The sequence below is a fragment of the Equus caballus genome, chromosome 16, assembly GCF_041296265.1.
Source record: "Equus caballus isolate H_3958 breed thoroughbred chromosome 16, TB-T2T, whole genome shotgun sequence".
NCBI classification, from domain to species: Eukaryota; Metazoa; Chordata; class Mammalia; order Perissodactyla; family Equidae; genus Equus; species Equus caballus.
The window spans coordinates 49,573,252-49,594,581 of NC_091699.1; the positions used below are offsets into that span (position 1 = coordinate 49,573,252).

A 21,330-nucleotide genomic window follows, 5' to 3' on the forward strand; every position below is an offset into this window, starting at 1 on the left:
ACGTCTTTAGTCCATTTTGAGTTATTTTTTTTGCTGGGAAAGATTTGCCCTAAGCTAACATCTGTTGCCAATAGTCCCCTTTTATTTTTTTCCTCCCCAAAGCCCTAGTACATCGGTGTGTATTCTAGTTGTAAGTCCTTCTAGTTCTTCTATGTGAGCTGCCGCCATAGCATGGCTACTAACAGGCAAGTGGTGTGGTTCTGTACCCAGGAACCAAACCTGGGCCGCTGAAGCAGAGCACGCCGAACTTTAACCTCTAGGCCATTAGGGCTGGCTCATGAGTTAATTTTTATATATGGTAAAAGATAAGGGCCCAACTTTATTTTTTGCATGTGGAGATCTAGTTTTCCCAGCCCCATTTGTTGAAAAGACTGTCCTTTCCCCATTGGATGGTCTTGGCACTTTTATTGAAAATCAGTTCATATATGTGAGGGTTTATTTCTGTGCTCTCGATTCCATGGATCTATATGTCTACCCCTATGCCAGTACCACACTATTTTGATTATTCAAACAGGCTTTGTACTAAGTTTTGAAATCAGGAAGTGTGAGTCCTCCAACTTTGTTTTTTTTCCCCAAGATGATTTTAGCTAGTTAAGATCCCTTGAGATTCCATATGAATTTTAGGGTAGGTTTTTCTAATTCTGTAAAAAACACTGTTGGAATTTTGATAGGGATTGCATTGAATCTGTTTATTTCTTTGGGTAAATATTGTTGTCTTAGCAATATTGTCTTCCAGTCCATTAACATGAGATGTCTTTTTCATTTATTATGTCTTTTATTTTCCAGCTTTATATAGGTATAATTGACAAGTATGATTGTAGGATATTTAAAGTGTACAACATGATGATTTGATATACATATACATTGTGAGAAGATTATTTATGTCTTCTTTAATTTAATTTTCTCAGCAATGTTTTGTAGTTTTTAATGTACAAATCTTTCACCTCCTTGGTTAACTTTATTCCTAAATATTTTATTCTTTTTGATGCTGTTGTGAATGGATTTTTAAAAAATTTTCCTTTTTGGATGGTTCATTGCAATTGTATAGAAATAGAATTTTGAGTGTTGATTTTATATCCTGCAGCTTTGCTGTATTCATTTATTAGGTCTAACAATGTTTTTGTGGATTTTTCAGGGTTTTCTATATATAAGATTGTGTCATTCTGCGAACAGAGATAATAGTACTTTTTCCTTTCCAATTTGGATGCCTTTTATTTCCTTTTCTTTCCTAATTGCTTTGGCTAGAACTTCTAGTAATATATTAAATAGAAGTGGCAAAGGCAGACATTCTATCTCATTCCTGATCTTAGGGAAAAAGCTTTCAATCTTTTACCATTGAGGATGGTGTTAGCTGTGGGTTTTTCATATATGGCTTTATCATGTTGAGGAAGTTCCCTTGTATTCTCAGTTTATTTATTTATTTATTTATTTATTTTGAGGAAGATTAGCTCTGAGCTAACGTCTGCTGCCAATCCTCCTCTTTTTGCTGAGGAAGACTGGCCCTGAGCTAACATCTGTGCCTATCTTCCTCTACTTTATATGTGGGACACCTACCACAGCATGGCTTGCCAAGTGGTGCCATGTCTGCACCCGGGATCTGAACGGGTGAACCCTGGGCCACTGAAGCAGAATGTGCACACTTAACTGCTGAGCCACCAGGCTGGCCCCTCAATTTTTTTTAAATCATGAAAGAGTGTTGAGTTTTGTTAAATGCTTTTTCTGCATCAAGATGATCATTTTTTTCCCTTCATTTTATTAACGTGGTGTATATTGCCTGATATTATTATGCTGAACCACCCTCCCCTTCCTGGGATAAATCCCACTTGGTCATGGTGTGTAATCCCTTTAACATTTTGCTGGATTTGGTGTGCTGGTATTTCTTTTGAGGATTTTCGTGTCTGTATTTGTAATGGATATTTCTTTTACTTGTATCTTTGTCTGGCTTTGGTATCAGAGTAATGCTGGCCTTATAAAATGAGTTAGGAAGTTTTCCCTCCTCTTCAATTTTTTGGAAGTGTGTGAGAAGGGCTGGTGTTAATTCTTTAAATATTTAGTAGAGTTTACCAGTGAAGACTGGTCCTGGGCTTTTCTTTGTTAGGAGGTTTTTGATTACCAATTCCATCTCCTTACTTGTTACAGGTTTGTTGCGATTTTTCTCTTTCTTCTTGAGTCACTTGGGAAGTTTGTGTATTTCTAGGAATTTGTCCATTTCATCTTGGTTATCCAATTTGTTGGATTACTATTTGTTATAACATTCTCTTATAATCCTTTTTTTTTTTTACTGTATATTCGACAGTAATGTTCCCACTTTTACTTCTGATTTTAGTAATTTGAATCTTCTCTTCTTTTTTCTTAGTTGAAGAACCAACTTTTAGTTTCATTGAGTTTTTTTTTTTATTGAGTTATTGATAGGTTACAATCTTGTGAAATTTCAATTGTACATTAATGTTTGTCAGTCATGTTGTAGGTGCACCACTTCACCCTTTGTGCCCACCCCCCACCCCACCTCTCCCCTGGTATCCACTAAACTGTTCTTAGTCCATAATTTTAAATTCCTCATATGAGTGGAGTCATACACAGATTATCTTTCTCTCACTGGCTTATTTCACTTAACATAATTCTTTCAAGGTCCATCCATGTTATTGCAAATGGAATGATTTTGTTCTGTTTTGCAGCTGAGTAGTATTCCATTGTATATATGTACCACATCTTCTTTATCCATTCGTCTGTTGCTGGACACTTAGGTTGCTTCCACGTCTTGGCTATTGTAAACAGTGCTGCAATAAACATTGGGGTGCATAGGACTTTTGGAATTGCTGACTTCAAGCTCTTTCGGTAAATACCCAGTAGTGGGATGGCTGGATCGTATGGTAGTTCTATTTTTAATTTTTTGAGGAATCTCCATACTGTTTTCCATAGTGGCTGCACCAGTTTGCATTCCCACCAGCAGTGTATGAGGGTTCCTTCTTCTCCGCAACCTCTCCAACATTTGTTGCTATTAGTTTTAGATATTTTTGTCATTCTAACGGGTGTAAGGTGATATCTTAGTGTAGTTTTGATTTGCATTTCCCTGATGATCAGCGATGATGAGCATCTTTTCATGTGCCTATTGGCCATCAGTATATCTTCTTTGGAGAAATGTCTGTTCATGTCTCCAGCCCATTTTTTGATTGGGTTGTTTGATGTTTTGTGGTTGAGTTGCAAGAGTTCTTTATATATTATGGATATTAAGCCTTTGTCAGATATATGACTTGCAAATATTTTTTCCCAGTTAGTGGGTTGGTTTTTGTTTCAATCCTGTTTTCATTTGCCTTGAAGAAGCTCTTTAGTCTGATGAAGTCCCATTTGTTTATTCTTTCTATTGTTTCCCTTCTCTGAGAAGGCATGGTGTCCGAAAAGATCCTTTTAATACTGATGTCAAAGAGTGTACTGCCTACGTTTTCTTCCAGAAGCCTTATGGTTTCAGGTCTCACCTTTAGGTCTTTAATCCATTTTGAGTTTATTTTGGTGAATGGTGAAAAAGAATGGTCAATTTTCATTCTTTTACATGTGGCTTTCCAGTTTTCCCAGCACCATTTGTTGAAAAGACTTTCTTTTCTCCGTTGTATGCCCTCAGCTCCTTTGTCAAAGATAAGCTGTCCATGGATGTGTGGTTTTATTTCTGGGCTTTCAATTCTGTTCCATTGATCTGTGCACCTGTTTTTGTACCAGTCCGATGCTGTTTTGATTACTGTAACTTTGTAGTATGTTTTGAAGTCAGGGATTGTGATGCCTCCCGTTTTGTTCTTTTTTCTCAGGATTGCTTTAGAAATTCGGGGTCTTTTGTTGCCCCATATGAATTTTAGGATTCTTTGTTCTAATTCTGTAAAGAATGTCATTGGGATTCCGATTGGGATGGCGTTGAATCTGTAGATTGCTTTAGGTAGAATGGACATTTTAACTATGTTTATTCTTCCAATCCATGTACATGGAATGTCTTTCCATCTCCTTATGTCGTCATCCAATTCTCTCAGAAAGGCCTTGTAATTTTCATTATATAGGTCCTTCACTTCCTTAGTTAAATTTACCCCAAGGTATTTTATTCTTTTTGTTGCGATTGTGAATGGTATTGTATTCTTGAGTTCTTTTTCTGTTGGTTCATTACTGGAGTATAGAAATGCTACTGATTTATGCAAATTGATTTTATACCCTGCAACTTTGCTGTAGTTGTTGATTACTTCTAACAGTTTTCCAATGGATTCTTTGGGGTTTTCTGTATATAAGATCATGTCGTCTGCAAACAACGAGAGTTTCACTTCTTCCCTCCCTATTTGGATTCCTTTCATTCCTTTTTCTTGCCTGATTGCTCTGGCCAGGACCTCCAGTACTATGTTAAATAAGAGTGGTGATAGAGGGCATCCTTGTCTCGTTCCTGTTTTCAGGGGGATGGGGTTCAGTTTTTGCCCGTTGAATATGATGTTGGCTATGGGTTTGTTGTATATGGCCTTTATTATGTTGAGGCAGTTTCCTTCTATGCCCATTTTGTTCAGAGTTTTTATCATAAATGGCTGTTGGATCTTGTCAAATGCCTTCTCTGCATCTATTGAGATGATCATGTGGTTTTTATTCCTCAGTTTGTTGATGTGGTGTATCACATTGATTGATTTGCAGATGTTGAACCAGCCCTTGTCCCTGGTATGAATCCCACCTGATCCTGATGTATGATTCTTTTGATGAATTGCTGAATTCTGGTTGCCAAAATTTTGTTTAGAATTTTTGCATCTATGTTCATCAGTGATATTGGCCTGTAGTTCTCTTTTTTCGAGGTGTCCTTGTCAGGTTTTGGTATCAGCATGATGTTGGCCTCATAGAATGTGTTAGGAAGTGTTCCATCTTCCCTAATTTTTTGGAATAGCTCTGAAAGTTTGGTAGAATTCCCCAGGAAAGCCATCTGGTCCTGGGGTTTTATTCTTTGGGATGTTTTTGATTGCTGTTTCAATCTCTTTCCTTGTGATTGGTCTGTTCAAATTGTCTGCCTCTTCTTGAGTGAGCTTTTTGAGATTGTAGGAGTCCAAGAATTTATCCATTTCCTCTAGGTTATCCATTCTGTTGGCATATAGTTTTTTGTAGTATTCTCTTATAATCGGTTGTATTTCTGCAGAGTCTGTTGTTATTTCTCCTCGCTCATTTCTGATTTTGTTTATTTGAGCTTTCTCCCTTTTTTTCTTTGTAAGTCTGGCTAGTGGTTTGTAAATTTTTTTTATCTTCTCAAAAAACCAGCTCTTTGTCTCATTGATCCTTTCTACTGCCTTTTTCGTTTCAATAGTATTTATTTCTGCTGTGATTTTTATTATTTCTCTCCTTCTGCTGACTTTGGGCTTCATTTGTTCTTTTTTCTCTAATTCAGTTAGGTGTGCTTTAAGGTTGCTTATTTGGGATTTTTCTTGTTTGTTAAGATGTGCCTGTATTGCGATGAATTTTCCTCTTAATACAGCTTTTGCTGTATCCCATATGAGTTGGTATGGCATGCTATCATTTTCATTTGTTTCCAGGTATTTTTTTATTTCTTCTTTAATTTCTTCAGTGATCCATTGCTTGTTCAGTAGTGTGTTCTTTAGTCTCCACATCTTTGTGCCTTTCTCGGCTTTTTTCTTGTAATTAATTTCTAGCCTTATAGCACTATGATCTGAGAAGATGCTTGTTATTATTTCAATTTTTTTAAATTTGTAGAGGCTTGCCTTGTTTCCCAACATATGGTCTATCCTAGAGAATGTTCCATGTGCACTTGAGAAGAATGTGTATTCAGGTCTTTCAGGGTGGAGTGATCTATATATGTCTATTAAGTCCAATTGTTTTAGTTTTTCATTCAGCTCCACTATTTCCTTGTTGATTTTTTGTCTGGATGATCTGTCCATTGATGTGAGTGGGGTATTGAGGTCCCCTACTATTATTGTGTTGTTTTTGACATCTTCCTTTAGGTCTGTTAATAGTTGCTTTATGAATCTTGGTGCTCCTGTGTTGGGTGCATAGATATTTATAAGCGTTATTTTTTCTTGATGAAGTGTCCCTTTGATCATTATATATTGTCCCTCTGTGTCTCTCTTTACCTCTCTTATTTTGAAATCCACTTGGTCTGATATGAGAATTGCAACACCTGCCTTTTTTTCCTTGCTATTTGCTTGAAGTATTGTCCTCCACCCCTTCACCCTGAGTCTGTGTTTGTCCTTGGGGCTGAGGTGTGTTTCCTGGAGGCAACAAATTGTTGGATCGTGTTCTTTAATCCATTTTGCCACTCTGTGTCTTTTTATTGGAGAGTTCAATCCGTTCACATTGAGAGTGATTATTGATGCATGTGGACTTAATGCTGTCAATCTGTCGCTCATTATCTTGTTTTCCTGTGTTTCTTTTCCTGTGTGCTTTAGACTACCCATTTAATACTGCAATTTCTTATGCTGGGTTTCTTAGATTTTTCCTTATCTATGATTTGTGACTCTGTTCTGTACTTTATTTTAGTGTCTACCTTGAAGTTTGTATTTAGAATCTCGTGTATAATATAATCTATTCTCTGGTGGTCTCTTACCTACTTGACCAATACTGATTTAGACCCTTTGCTCTTCCCCTCCTAAATAATTATTTTCATTTTTTATTCCAACTCGTCTTAGTAATTTGTAGTTAGAGTGCTAAGATCGTCCTTGTTTTTGTAGTTTCCTTACTTTTACCCTAATGCTATAATTGAATATTTGCTATCCTGTTCTGGTTCTATCCATCGGTCTCCCTAGTCTGTGGATTGTGTCCCCTTTCTCCCTTTTTTCTTTTTTCAAGTATGAGAGCCTTCTTGAGGATTTCTTGTAATGGAGGGCTTTTAGTTACAAATTCCCTTAACTTTTGTTTGTCTGGAAAAGATTTAATTTCTCCCTCGTATCTGAAGGAAATTCTTGCTGGATCGAGTATTCTTGGCTGAAGGTTTTTATCCTTTAAAGCTTTGAATATATCACTCCATTCTCTCCTAGCTTGTAGGGTTTCTGTAGAGAAATCCGCTGACAGTCTGATAGGGGCTCCTTTATAGGTTATTCTCTTTTTTTTCCTTACTTCCCTGAGTATTCTCTCCTTATCATTCCTATTTGCCAACTTTACTATTATGTGCCTTGCGGTAGGTCTTTTTACATTGACAAATCTAGGAGATCTAAAACCCTCCTCTACACACATTTCTCTGTTGATCCCTAGATTTGGGAAGTTCTCTTCAATAATTTCATTAAGCACACTTTCTGGTCCATTTTCCTTTTCCATATTCTCGGGAATTCCTATGATCCTTATGTTCTTATTCCTCATTGAATCCATTATCTCTCGGAGATTTTCCTCATTTTTTTAAATTCTTAGTTCTCTTTCTTCCTCTGTCTGGCGCCATTCAGCCTGTCTGTCCTCGATTATGCTAATTTTCTCCTCTATGTTGTCTACACGGGCATTCAGGGAATCCGTATTCTGTTTTATTTGGTCCATTGTGTTTTTCATCTCAAGTAATTCTGTTTGATTCTTCTTTATGATTTCAATCTCTTTTGTGAATTAACTCCAGAACTCGGCTTGTTTCTCTATCTTTCTCTCTACCTCATTGAGTTTTTTGATTATAGCTGCTCTGAATTCATTATCACTTAGTTTACCTAATTCCAAGTCCTCAGGACTTAATTCTGTGTTTTTATTGTTTTCCTTCTGGTCTGGGTCTTTTATAAATTGCTGGATGGTAGAGGAGCGGATTTTTCTCTTGGTGGTAGAATTCAGTTGCAGTTACAGCCTGTCGCCACTAGATGGGGGTCAAGAGCAGCGTGTTAGCTCTCCGCCTTGGGTCAAGATCGCTGCGCCCAGTGGCTTTGCTGGGGGGGAGGGGCTGTTACTCACACGCGCCGGTCTGGGTTCAGATCAGTTCTGTTCTCTGGTCTCCCAAGGGCCTTGATTTATAGGGTCCCCGCCAACGGAAGCTTTCCCCCTGTCAGTGGGTCTCCACTGAATCAGCGGCAGGAGTCCTGGATGATCCCCCGTCACGCGGCCCCTCCCCCACTCCTTCCCCACCCACGCCGCAGGAATCGCAGACTCTAGGGGACGGAGCGATGTTCTCTCCCACCGTTCCAGCACCTCCGAAGGTGTAAAGCAAGGTTTATGATCTCCGCCTTCTTGGTATTGTAGGTCTCTAACGAGCTGGCATTATGTTTATTCTCTGAAATTCAGTTCTTCCAATCTTTTGTTGTATTTCGGAGGGGAGAGAATCCCGGGTCAGCTCACCCTGACATTTTGCTCCCCGTTTCATTGAGTTTTGTATTATTTTTCTATGCTCTATTTTATAGTTTATCTCCACTCTGAATTTTCTTCTTTCTGCTAGCTTTGTGTTTAGTTTGCTCTTTTCTTTTCTACTTAAGATATGCAGTTAGATTATTAATTTGAGATCTTTCTTCTTTTTAAATGTAGGCATTTACAGCTATAAAATTTCCTCTTAGCACTGCTTTCAGTGTATCCCATAAGTTTTGGTATATCGTACTTTTGTTTTCACTTGTCTCAAAGTATTTTCTAATTTCCCTTGTGATTTACATCTATACATTTCTGTCTTTTTTTTTTGCTGAGGAAGATTCATCCTGAGCTAATGTCTATTGCCTGTTTTCCTCTTTTTGCTGAGGAAGATTCACCCTGAGCTAACATCTGTAGCCAGTCTTCCTCTTTTTGTATGTGAGCCACTACCACAGCATGGCCACTGACAGACCAGTGGTGTAGATCTGCATCTGGGAACTGAACCCAGGCCACTGAAGTGGAGCATGCCAAACTTAGCCACTAGGCCACTGGGGCTGGCCCTACATCTGTCTATACATTTAAATCAATATTGTTGTGGTAGGTTGTTGATAGTGACATTTTTAAATGATTTTTCCAGCATTTTTAGATGTTATGTACTGAGAGAGGATGCCTTGCATTACAGTTTTTAATTTCAATGACTAAGGTTTGGTTTTTTCCTCATATCTCAAGCTTATTTTCAATTCTCCATGGTTGTTTTTGGTTGTATCTTATCCTTTTCTTTATGCTTTTGTTTCCTTCTTCTATGTTCTTAATTATTTTAAACGTGCTGTTCTTATTTTATAACAATTCTGTAATCTTGATATCTGACCCTTTGTTTGAGGTTTCCCTTCATAGCACTGATGCTAAATTGTTTTATTGTGTGTTTTATAATTTTAGGTTATACACTAATGTTTAGTGGAGCTTTATGGAAATCCCATGAGGCCTGGATTGAGGGTTTAAGCTGGTATACATTTCATCTGTCAACCTGAGTGACAGGCATGTGTGTTTTAAATGATCAAAGCAAACTCTATCACACTCCTCAAGCTAGAGTGCAAGCTCTATGAAATCAGGGGTCTTTGTTTTGTTTACTCTTATCTCCCCAATTGTCTAGTATAGGGCATGGCACATACTAGGTACCCTACCTGTACTTTTTGAACTGAATTTATCATCTTTCTTTTCTGGTGGGTGGATTAATTTTGACTAATCCACTCTTTCTTTGAGGAAGTAGTGAGGCACTATTGTAGGTACTTTCTATCAGTAATGCCTGGGGTTTTCTTTGGAATTTTTGCAAGTTTGTTCCAGTAACATGACCTTGATCCCATGCTATGCAAAAAGATAATTCTAGTCTTATCATGATGAATGGTCATTTGCCTCCATCCTGGGCCTCTTCTTGTTTCAGAGGCCTCACATTAGTTGAATTTGGCTCTCTGAGCCATCTTCAATTTGTTTTTCATTAATCTTCAAATTTCTCTTTTTTTTGGAGGATGAGAAGGTGTATTTTATTTTATTTTTTAATAAAAATAATCAGATTAAGCTTTGAAGGTAAAGAAATAAAGCCTTATTCCAATGATATGGTTTAGTAGTGAGAATTTAGATAACCATTAAATATAAGGAATGATAAATGATAAATGGAAATTAGCCAAGAGAAAAATTTTGTATTTTTTTCAACCTAAAGACATCTGGTACATTTTTCTGATTAATACACTGACCGTGGGCAGGAGAAAACCCAGTCGTATTGAGGGAGAGTATAACTGAATGGTTAATTTATTTTTCATTTTAGTGCAATACTCATTAAATTATTTTAAAATGAAATTTAAATGATATTTTCTAACAGGTCTTCAGATTATTCTTGAAGACTGTTAAAGAAGAAAATTTAACTATATCCTAACATTAGCAATAAATTTGGTAGACTTCTTCATTTGGTATGATGCAAATTAGATGGAACATGGATGTAAGCAGAAATAAAATTGCCACCTTGAGTTATAAAGAGCTTGTTTTCAAAGAGGTGTATTGTTCTCTATGTTGTCTTTATATGATCATCTTGATCTACTCTGTGGTTGATTATAGAAGATTATGAATTGACCCACCACTTGGTATTGAGGTGCTTTGTCAAACATCTTTCCAAAAAGGGAGAGTAAAAATGGGTTCATGAGACATGACAACTAAATGTTGCTTCTTCTTTGTATTGCAGTTCCAGTTCCTAGCAGATTTGATCGACGAGTATCAGGTATGTGTTCTTTTTCATAACATACTGCTAAAATACTATTTTAAGATAGGATTATCTTAAATAAAAATAAACTGACCTTTTTAATTAAAAGATAAATTACCAGCACTAAAGAACATTATAAAAATTACCTGTGATTCCTTCATTCTGTTTCATTTTAAGTTCTGAGTATTTTTATATTGCTGTAGTTTTTCTCATTTATGTCATTAATATTTTTCCATGTGTTCATAATTATGGCTGCTTTTCCTATTACTATTTCTGGTGTTCTAGATTATGCTGCCATTAACTTCTTGCATATGTTTTGAGCCACTTAAATTATTTCCTCAGTTATAGTACGAGGAATGGCATTCTCTGGTCAGAAACTAAACATTGCCATGGCTTTCTCTGTGTGTTATTTTCTAGAGATGGTCTACAAAAGAGGTTGCAGGGAGAAAGACACCTTGCAAAGGCCTGTTTTCCACCACGATTTCACTAATATGGACAGTGCCTACTCCTTTTATTTAGATGTAAAATAGTACCTCAGATTGTTTTATTTTGGCATTCCTTTGATTATTAACAAAAATGAGCATTTTTCAAATATGAGAAGTCTATTTTTATTTTCTTGTATGAGACTAGTTTGGTAATATTTTTACCTTTTATCTAGTATGGTCTAGATTCTTTTTTATAAGTTTGAGTAAATTTCTCTCATGACTTTTAATCTTTTGAAATTTTTAATGCAAAATTTTCCAGGTTGGTTATGCTACTTATTATAGTTTTACTATTTTTTATTGACTCAAAATTTTAAAGTATGCTTTTTTGTTTGTTTGTTTGTTTTGGTGAGGAAGATTGGCCCTGAGCTAACATTTGTTGCCAATCTTCCTCTTTTTTTTTCTTTCTCCCCAAAATCCCAGTACATAGTTGTATATCCTAGTTCTAGGTCATTCTAGTTCTTCTATGTGGGATGCTGCCACAGCATGGCTTGATGAGTGGTAAGTAGGTGTGCTCCCAGGATCTGAACTGGCAAACCCCACGCCACTGAAGCAGAGCATGCAAACTTAACCACTCAGCCACGGGGCCTGCCCCTGACTCAAAAATTTTAATATGTGACTGGTACCTTGGACACTGCCTGGCACATAGCAGGCAGTTAGTAAATACTTATTGAATATATACATCCTCTACTTTTTTTTCATGATTGCTCCTAGGCTGAGAAGGTCCCTCTCTTTTCATACAGCTGATAAATATGTTTTCTGAAAGTTTTTCTTATAATTAAAATGTTTGACTTTTGATACATCTAGAATTTATTTGGTTGTACAATTGGGATGTTAATGTATTTCATAATTGCTCTGCGAGCTGTGTGTATCACTTCTTCTTTCACATGCCCTTGTTTTAGGAAGGTTTCTTGCTTTTAACTTGTCTTATGGGGGCCGGCCCAGTGGTGCAGCAGTTAAGTGCACATGTTCTGCTTTGGCAGCCCGGGGTTCGCTGGTTCAACTCCCAGGTGCAGACATGGCACCGCTTGGCAAGCCATGCTGTGGCAGGCATCCTACATATAAAGTAGAGGAATATGGGCACGGATATTAGCTCAGGTCCAGTCTTCCTCAGCAAAAAGAGGAGGATTGGCAGTTCATGTTAGCTCAGGGCTAATCTTCCTAAAAAAAAAAAATTGTCTAATGATTTAAGAGCTGATAAGGCTCGGAATTCCTTTTCTGTCCCTCTGTCCTTTTCTTTGAGAAGATCTGTTCAATTATGTTTTCAGAACCAAAGTCTGTTGAAAGGAGATTGAAGAATATGTCCTTATGTATAGAGAGTCATTTACAGAGAGGAAATAGAGTAGGGATTAAGGTTGTGCCAGACTCAAGAGGTATTGTCTCTCATGTCTATTCATCCCTGCCCTGCACACCTTTTTTCCCAAAAGATTAGTAATATCCCTTGACATCTATAGGACAGATCTGGGAGATGGAGAGTACAGTAACATCTCCTCCAGAGATCACAGATGGTGTTAACAGTTCACAAATTGCCTCTTGAGCTTTCTGTCAGTGTAATTCAGTCCTTGAACTCTTTGGAAGACTCAGACAAGTGCATGGTATCGTCATTCTCCATTGAGATTTTGCAATCTTATTGAAGATTTAAAACTATTTGATTCAAATGTTAAGTGAAAATAAAAGATTTTTAAAAGAATCCAAAATGGTTATGCATGAGAGGAAAAAGCCTGTAGCAATAGCCAATATTTTTTGAGTGCAGATATGTGTTAGGTACACAGTTTTAAGGTCTTTCTCAATGCCTGCCTTGTATTGTTGAATATAACCCTCACATTAAAACTATGAAGTACATGCCATTGTATAGATGGCAAACTGGAAGCAAAGCAGAGGTTAAGTAACTTGAAACAGTCGAGGTGATAATGTGCCCAAAGGCAACATGGGTCCTAAGTACTACCCTTCCTATCTCTAAGGACCCTTTCTTGTACCGTCTGGAACTCTTGGTCAGTCTTCAGCTAAATCCCCTAAATTCTTCGCCTCTTCTCTGAGTGCAGCTTTCATCTTGCTGCTCTGGCTGAAGCTTGGCTTGCCTGCAGGCTTCTCAAATGATGGCTCTTTTCTCTTCCATCTTCTTTGTAACACTGATAGGAGATGAGTCAATGTCTCTATTGCTCCTCACTGCCGCTTCCAGACCATTCTCTCTCCTTCCTCAGACCTCACATTATTATATTCTATCAGCCACTGCCCAACCTTGTTTCAGTCATCTAATAATCCTCGGGTTGTTCCTTCTTATTTCCACATAGTCCTTCCAATGTTTAGCCCATCCCTTCCTTGACCTCCTCTCCTCCAAGGATCTTGTCTTCCACCCCACTTCAGCCACTTACTCCCATGGTTGTACTCTCATATGACAAGCATGACAACTCTTCATGCTCTAAATCAATGATCCCCGTCTCCTACCACTACCTGGTGTGTTCTGTGCTCCTTTGCTGTCCTACTCCAACCCTGACAACTGATTGATCCTGCCTCCTTTTTTACTATTCTTCACTTCTTTACTCACCTTAAAATCTTCGATCAGTGATTAGCGTCACATCTTGGCACATACCCCTCAACTTGCTTTTCCTTTTTTGCTTGCTTGGCTAAACCATACTCTGGTTAAGCCCACCTCTCTGCTTAGGATATGTCTACATCACAGCTGTACTTGATTTAAGGAAAATACACAGCCCTGTTGACTGATCTTACTTTCTGTTTATAATCGTTAACTTCTAGTAGGCTCTTGATGCCAGCAATCATACTGTGTGTCCATGCTTCTCTCACTCTCCTTTTCTCCTAGATAAGTCTTTCATACCTTCTCTCCCCCAAAACTTATACCTCCTTCCCATTCTCATTCCTAGGAGATGTTCTTATTCTCTATTTAACTAAGGAAAGAGAAGCAACAGAAGAGAATTTCCGTAGACTCCCACCACCACATCTATCCTTCCTCACCTGCCTATGAGACCAGTGTCTACCTATACACTAGATCTCATCCCTTCATCCTTCCAACAGTTACCTCTGCTTTATCTTGTATAGTCTTTATCCTTCAATTGGATTATTCTTCTCAGCAAAGAAACATTGTTGGCTCTCCCTTCTTAAAAAATACAACTTTTTTTAACCACTCTTCCTTTTCCAGCCACCACCCTTTTTCTGTCCATATCTTTACAGGAAAACCCCTTGAAAGAGTAGTCCATATTTGTTGTTTCTAGTTTCTCTTCTTCTGTTCTCTCTCGAGCCCATTCTAATCAGACTTTTGCTTCCATATCTCACCAAAATTATCTTTGTGGATTGCTTACTCAAATTCTTCAGACCTTTTGAGAGACACCTTCTCACTTAGACCTTCAGTAAGGCCTATGTAAAATCCTCTCCCTTCCCAACACACACACGCACACTACCTAGCTCCCTTACTTTATTTTCTCCTTAGTGCCTGCTCTATCTGTCATCTACCAATCTATCTATCTATCTATCTATCTATCTGTTTATCTCTTTTAGCTTTTTATCCTATTTATTATCTAGTTCCCTATATTAGAGTATAAGTTCCAATTGGGCAGGGAATTTTGTCTGTTTTGTTTATTGATGTATAGTTAACACTTAGAACAGTGTCAATAAATATGGATAGATGAATGGAAGGAAGGAACAACAGAAGGGATCAGGAATCAGGAGGAGAAATTAGGCTAAAAAAAATCAAGAAACACTTCTTGGAGGGAGGCAGAAATTGCACTGGAAGTTGAAAAACATGGTTACTATTTGGCTAGTACCAAGAAGGATGCATTTTAGGTGGTAGAATGCCTTAAGACTCGAAGGAGAATGAACTGGGCCTGGCTACTCTGGCTGTAGGGGAGGAGATAAGATAATATTGGAAAGAGAGGTGAGGATTGGGGCTCCTGATGTGATCCAAAGACTTCAACAAAAACCAGTTGTGTGAGGATATGTGCTGTGTCAAAGACTGCAGAAGAGACTCAACAACTCAGGGTATCTGACTGAATAATAATCTGGAATGTAAAGCAGCATAGGAGAGCCAGCAGTTGTTGAGTGTCTCCTGTGAGCCCGGCCCTGTGTTTTAAATATCACCTTCTGTTATTAACCCTTTACATGGTTCTTGTATTGTTATCACCTCTTACCCCTGAAGAGACCAAGGATTGGAGACATTGAGAAATAGCAGGTGAGGGCTAGCTGGATCCAAGCTTAGACCCCAGTGTGTGTATCTTCAAAGATGGGCTCTTCCCGTTCTTGATGCTGCCTCTCCCTTGCAAAGCACTACAATTGGAATTGAAAAGCTGTGCCTTCCAGGTTCCAAGTTCTAGCAGAACAGTCCCTCTACATCAAGTGATAAATACATCAAATGAAGAGAGTTCATAAATTCTTTAAAGGCAAGCTTTCTTGAAATAGTCCTAAATTAGTGTTAACTGTCTTTGAGTTAGAAATGTTAGTCTGATTCTGTTAATTAAAGAACTTCATCTGAAAAAAACCCCTTTCATTTATTAAATATGTGTTGAAGCTTCAAAGTACATTAATCAGAAATTTGTGTGTTGGCATCATGCCACATTTAGGCAGGGAGTATCTGACTCTAGTGATGAGTGTGATACAGTCAACAGTGCAGTCTACGAGAATCTGATGCCACGTCAGTCACACATTTCTGCATGACAGGTTCTCTTCACCAGATATCCATGCCTTTTAGGGCTTACATGCTTGCAATGTACTTAAATACTTATTTTGTCTATATCCTTTCACAGTATTCAGTATTTTTTCCATCTATAGCTATCTTCAGCTGAAATATTACTAAGCATTGCTTAAAATAACTTAGAAACCCATTGTTATAGACTAAATTGTGTCCCCCTCAAATTGATATTTTGAGGCCAAACCCCAATGTGATGATATTTAGAGATAGGGCTTTTAAAGAGGTAATTAAAATTAGATGAGGTCATGAGGGTGGGACCCTAATCTAATAGGATTGGTGTCCTTATAAGAAGAAGAGACACCAAGAGTGCACTCACAGAGAAAAGGCCTTGTGAGGACACAGTGAGAATGCAGCTATCTGCAAGCCAAGGAAAGAGCCTCAGGAGAAACAAAACCTGCCAATACCGTGATCTTTCTTCCAACCTCCAGAACTGTGAGGAAATAAATTTCTGTTGTTTAAGCCACCCAGTCTGTGGCACTTTGTTATGGCAGCCCAAGCTGACAAATACACCTAGGCTATATCAACTCTACGTGGGAGCTGGCAGGGTAGCACAGGACTTCAGGCCTGTGACTGGAATCTGTGCTCATTTCTTTGTAGAAATGAAAGGGTTGTCTCTCACAAGCGCATTTTAATGATTCACTTTCTGGATGAAGGAAGCGCTGTTAAAGTTTGGGAAAAGAAATTGTGCTGGATAATCTATTGTTACTTTATACGGTTTCATTTTACTGACTAGTGACATCTGCTGGAGAACTGGGGCAAAATCAATTCCCTCAAGGGACTGTGCTGGACTTTTAGGTTTTCGTTTTCAGTAGGTCTTGAGCATCTCATGACACTCAGTGTAGTTCTTGAGGCTACATAGGAATCACACAGACTCTGGGCCTCCCCCAGGCAACTTGTACACTGACTAAGCTCCCTGATGTTTAGAACCATAAGGGGCAACAATCACATAGCATGTAAAAATGGATTTTTATATAGAAAATGAGAAAAAGTAATTTGGGATCAGAACCAGGAACAAAGAGAGAGGTTGGATGTAAATAGAAGAAGAGGGCAAAGAAAGATGAGTCCAGAGTTCAAAAGAAAAGGGAAAAAATTCAAAACCAGTTTGAAAAATAAAGACAATGTTTTTTCTACAAATAGAAGTATAATTTTAATTAAAATAACTACTTTTGTTTAAATCATAGTGCTGTACTTTAAGAATTGAAGACTATGACATTTGCTGCCTCAGTTACATTAATGTCTAAAAATATAAAAATGAGCTAAATTGCTAAAATACTTTCCTCTAAAATCAGAGGAAAAGCAAGCCTGGAAATAAGCTAGCCCAAAACTAAGTGTCATTATCGGTAAAATCTTGTCAGTCTCATCATTGAAGACTTATTATTTTAAACTTTCTAATTGAAAATTTTCATACATATGCAAAAGTACAGGAAGTTAGTATAATAATACCAATGTACCCATCTATCTCCAAAGTGAGGGCTTTTTAAATGTATTTTTCTAAGAAGACTTTGGTGGGGGTGGGGGTGTGTGTGAGGAAGATTGGTCCTGAGCTAACATCTGTGCAGATCTTCCTCTGTTTTATTTGGGATGCTGCCACAGCATGGCTTGATGAGTGGTGCTAGGTCTGCGCCCGGCATCTGAACCTGCAAACCCCCAGCTGCCGAAGCAGAGTGTGCAAACTTAACCACTGTGCCACCAGACCGACCCCTAAGAAGACATTTTGAAGTCCTAGACCAAGGAGTAGCAATTGGAGTAGACTGAAAAAAGGTCGAATATGAGAATATTTCTGAAGTAGAATTTGATGTATTCATTGGATGAGAGGTGAAAGAAGGAAGTCATGGTGAATTCCAAATTTCTAGTTTAGAAAACTGGGCTAATAGTAACAAAATGAATCGAGAGCACAGAGAACCAAGAGGCTCACAATTTAAACATCATGTCTGGTTAGCTGCCCTCAATGCTTGAGGGTCTTCAGTCTCCTACTAAAATACCTATGAAGATTCAAAAAGTGGCAGCAGTAATGTCTAGGAACTCAGGAAGGAGTCTGCCTTAATCTGTAGGACGGATCGGAGATAAACACATCCTGACCTCATCTTATGGAAACAGGAATGGCTTGGAGAAAGATAGTCATTATCTACATCCCGCTTGTCACTTCCCTGGTTTAGCTACCCAAAGCCTTCACTAGCCAGGGACTGGGTAGCCCTTTCTGCAGAATATTACCTGATACTGTTCTAGGGACTAGAATGGTATCTGTCATCTTATTCCCTTCTCCGTAATTTTTCTCTATCTATTTAAGGATACTGGGTTCCTATTGGACAGGCAGAGTATTGATGGCATTACAGCACAGGAGACGTCGTCCACACAAGTAGAATACTGTAGGCAGGGCAGGGAAGGGAGTCCTATCTATAGGACATGTTGGCAGTCACTATTTCTCAGGTATTCCATTAGTTCAGAGAATCAATGAGGAAGGAGAAACTGGGATGCAGCTAGACCAGGGCTCCACTGGGTAAGTGTCTCCAAGAAACCAGGAATTAAATTGAAAGCAATATGTATCGGCTTATCCTCTAGTTTTAGATATATAGAGTTTTTTTAGCCATCACACAAATGAATTGAGTGTAGGATCAAGAACCATTTATATTCCTTGCCTACTAACAAACAAGAAATAAACCCTAACAAACAATATAGGGCCTATGAATGAATTTAGCCGATTAAGGATAAATGAGGTATGAAGATTAGAAAAGTTCACTACAAAATGATCATAAAGTGCAGAAAGTCATTGCCTTTATGAATTCTGAGTAAAAAGCCAAGGAAAGAATAGACTGAGATGAAAAGGGAAATGGGTATGGTAAGGAAAGAGTATTTGTGGTTGCATGCGGTCAAGTCAGCTCTGACTCCTGGTGACCTTATGAATGAGTGATACCCACAATGTCCTGTCCTCAACAGCCCTACTCAGCTTCTGTAGACTCATGCCTGTGGCTTCCTTTATGGAAACAGTCCATCTCATATTTGGTCTTCCTCTTTTCCTGCTGCCTTCTATTTTTCCCTGCACTAATGCTGACAACAAGGAAAGACTATAAGGGAACTAAACTCAATAAGCAGGAATTAATACACAGAGAAGGCAAAAAAAGCGAAGTAAAATTGTTACGGGCAAAATCTGTGATGAAGGGCAGCCTTGAAGAAAGGACAGTTCTTGAAAGAACTGAGTTAGAGAGTAGAACCAAGATAATAATAATATTCCTGAAAACCAGAGCAAATGGAACAGAAGTGATAATACTAATGGTTCAAAGAGTTGGCATTTACTTCATCCTTTCTGTGTCCCAGGCACTTGTCTATTTGAATCTTTATGACAGTCCTCAGAGGGAGAATCACTACTGTTAGCTCCGTTATGTAGAAGAGAAGATGGAGATTTGCAGTAAATCACCCTAGGTCACATGGCCATTGCAGATAATTAAGGATTTATTAGAATAAAAATTTCCCCAGCTGTAGTGGCTGTATTATGAAGAAGAAACAGGTTTGCTACATTCTGGGCACCACCAGTGATCACATCTAGATCATTCTTGGCAAAACAGTTTTGTTAGTGAGTACACTAACTTTTTTATTCCCCAAATAATTCGTTGTCTCTTTGCCACTAACACCTAAGGGTAAGATTTTTAAATCACGACTTGTACTGGCATCTCCAATTCTAATCCTTCTTTTCTTCCATATTTGTATCTCTCTTCTTCCCAGTAAAAAACACCTGTGTGTTTACTTATTTACTTACTACTGTAATACACACAGAAGAGTTTCAGAATTGCTCTACCACTACCAACAGCAGTTCTTTTTTTGTTGTTGGAATATATCCCACTCAGGGTGGACGGTCAGAGTACTGTGTTCAGAAACTACTTAAAATAACTCTCGTTTCCTTCTCTGTGGTTATGTTATCAACTTATGGGTGATTAATTACTTTCTGGTTTATCTTGTTTCCTTTTGGAAAAATAAAAGGGTAAAAAAGTTTTTTTATGTATATATTCGTATTTGTATATTTACCCCCCCACCCCCATTCTTAGCTCTCCTTCTTTCTCATGAAAGTCCTTTCTTATGGAAGGGATGGCATACTAGGTATACTCTTCTTCACCTCGCTTTTTTTTTTGCTTTTTTCCCCCTAGAACTCACTATCTATCAGCCCATGGAGACTTTCCTTATTCTTTGTTACAGCTATGTTATTCAAATGGGTACTTATGTCATTTCTGATATTTTGCTATTATAAACAGTTGTGCACTGAATATTTTTTAAGTCTTTGAATTACGACAAAGACAAGTCCTGCAGACAATTAGTACAGAGGTTACCTACAAAGAAAATCAGGTTGGTTTTAGATTTATATAATATTGTATGAAGAAAAGAGCTTGACGTAGGGTATTTATTTTGTTTAAAATTCCTTCTTATTTTTAAGTCATTCATGTACATAATGATGTTAAGCTATTTTAGTTCTTTTCGTAATTACTGCATATGTTTATATTGCATACATTGTACCTTCTAGTTTTCCACACCTGCTTTGTAATTCAGTAGACACACTACCTCCTTGCTTGTCCTTGCCACTACAAAAGGATTTAGTAGATGATATATTTATCATCTTTCTCCTATCTGGGACTACAAATCCCTAGAGAGCTAGCTTTTCAGCACCTAAAAGTATGCCTGGCATTAGTAGGTACTTAATATATTTGTTAGTTGAAAGAAGGGATTAGAAAAATCATCACAGCTTTAGAAAACAGTGACTAAAAGAAAATTGTTTACTTCCTATTTTTCTAGTAAAAGCACACATCTATTTTATTCATTTTTCTCTTTATTTTTTCTCTCCAAATTTAGTCTGTGCTGAGACCTATAATCCTGATGAGGAGGAGGAAGATACTGATCCAAGGGTAAGAACTGCAGCAGAGGTGTTAGGTAGAATTGTTTTATTCCCCACTCACTCCCTTCTTCCTCAACACATCAGATCTAATCATGCTGATAATTAGAATAAATGCAAATTAAAATCTCAGCCAGTTGCCATTTTTTATCTAACATGTTGACAGACATTAAGAAGAATGAAAGCAGCATTGGTTGAAGTTATGGTAAGAAAGTTGAGGTTATGGTAAGAAGGTTGAGGAGATAAGAAGGTTATGGTTGGAGCTGTCAGAGCCTTAAACATAGTCAAGCCAACTGACACAGCAGTTACTGGAGAATTCATCTCTAACAAAATGTACAAACAGAGATCATTGTAGTGTTGTAATAGCAAAAAATGGAAACAACCTAAATGACCCCAAATAGGTGATTACCGGGGCCAAATTATGGTACATTCGAATCGAGAGAATCTGCAGCCATTGGAAATGATAGGGTTTAATGACATGGAATGATGCTTATATGAGGTATGTTTTATAGCGCATTTTATAAAATAAGACATAATTTAAAAAATCTGTCTGTCTATCTATACAAAGAGTTATTTCTGGAAGGATAGATCCCAGATGTTAACAGTGGTTGTAGCAAGACTATGGTTGATTTGGGTGCTTTTTAGAAAACTGAGGTTTTTAAACTTCTGTACACATAACAACTTACTTTTATGAAAGCAAATATGAACAGTTATTTTTAAAAGATTGATGTTATAAAAGAAATTTGAATGATCTTTCAAATATACCTTAAAATGAGTAGCC

General features: G+C 37.7%; 1 protein-coding gene across 1 annotated transcript in view; it reads left to right on the forward strand.

Moving 5' to 3' along the window:
* Positions 1-21,330, forward strand: part of PRKAR2A (protein kinase cAMP-dependent type II regulatory subunit alpha) — a 120,490-nt gene that overhangs the window by 51,282 nt on the left and 47,878 nt on the right. Inside the window, exons 2-3 of the mRNA XM_001916256.5 lie at positions 10,481-10,516; positions 20,510-20,562. Coding sequence (XP_001916291.1) covers positions 10,481-10,516; positions 20,510-20,562 — 89 coding nt within the window. The remainder of the gene's footprint in view (positions 1-10,480; positions 10,517-20,509; positions 20,563-21,330) is intronic.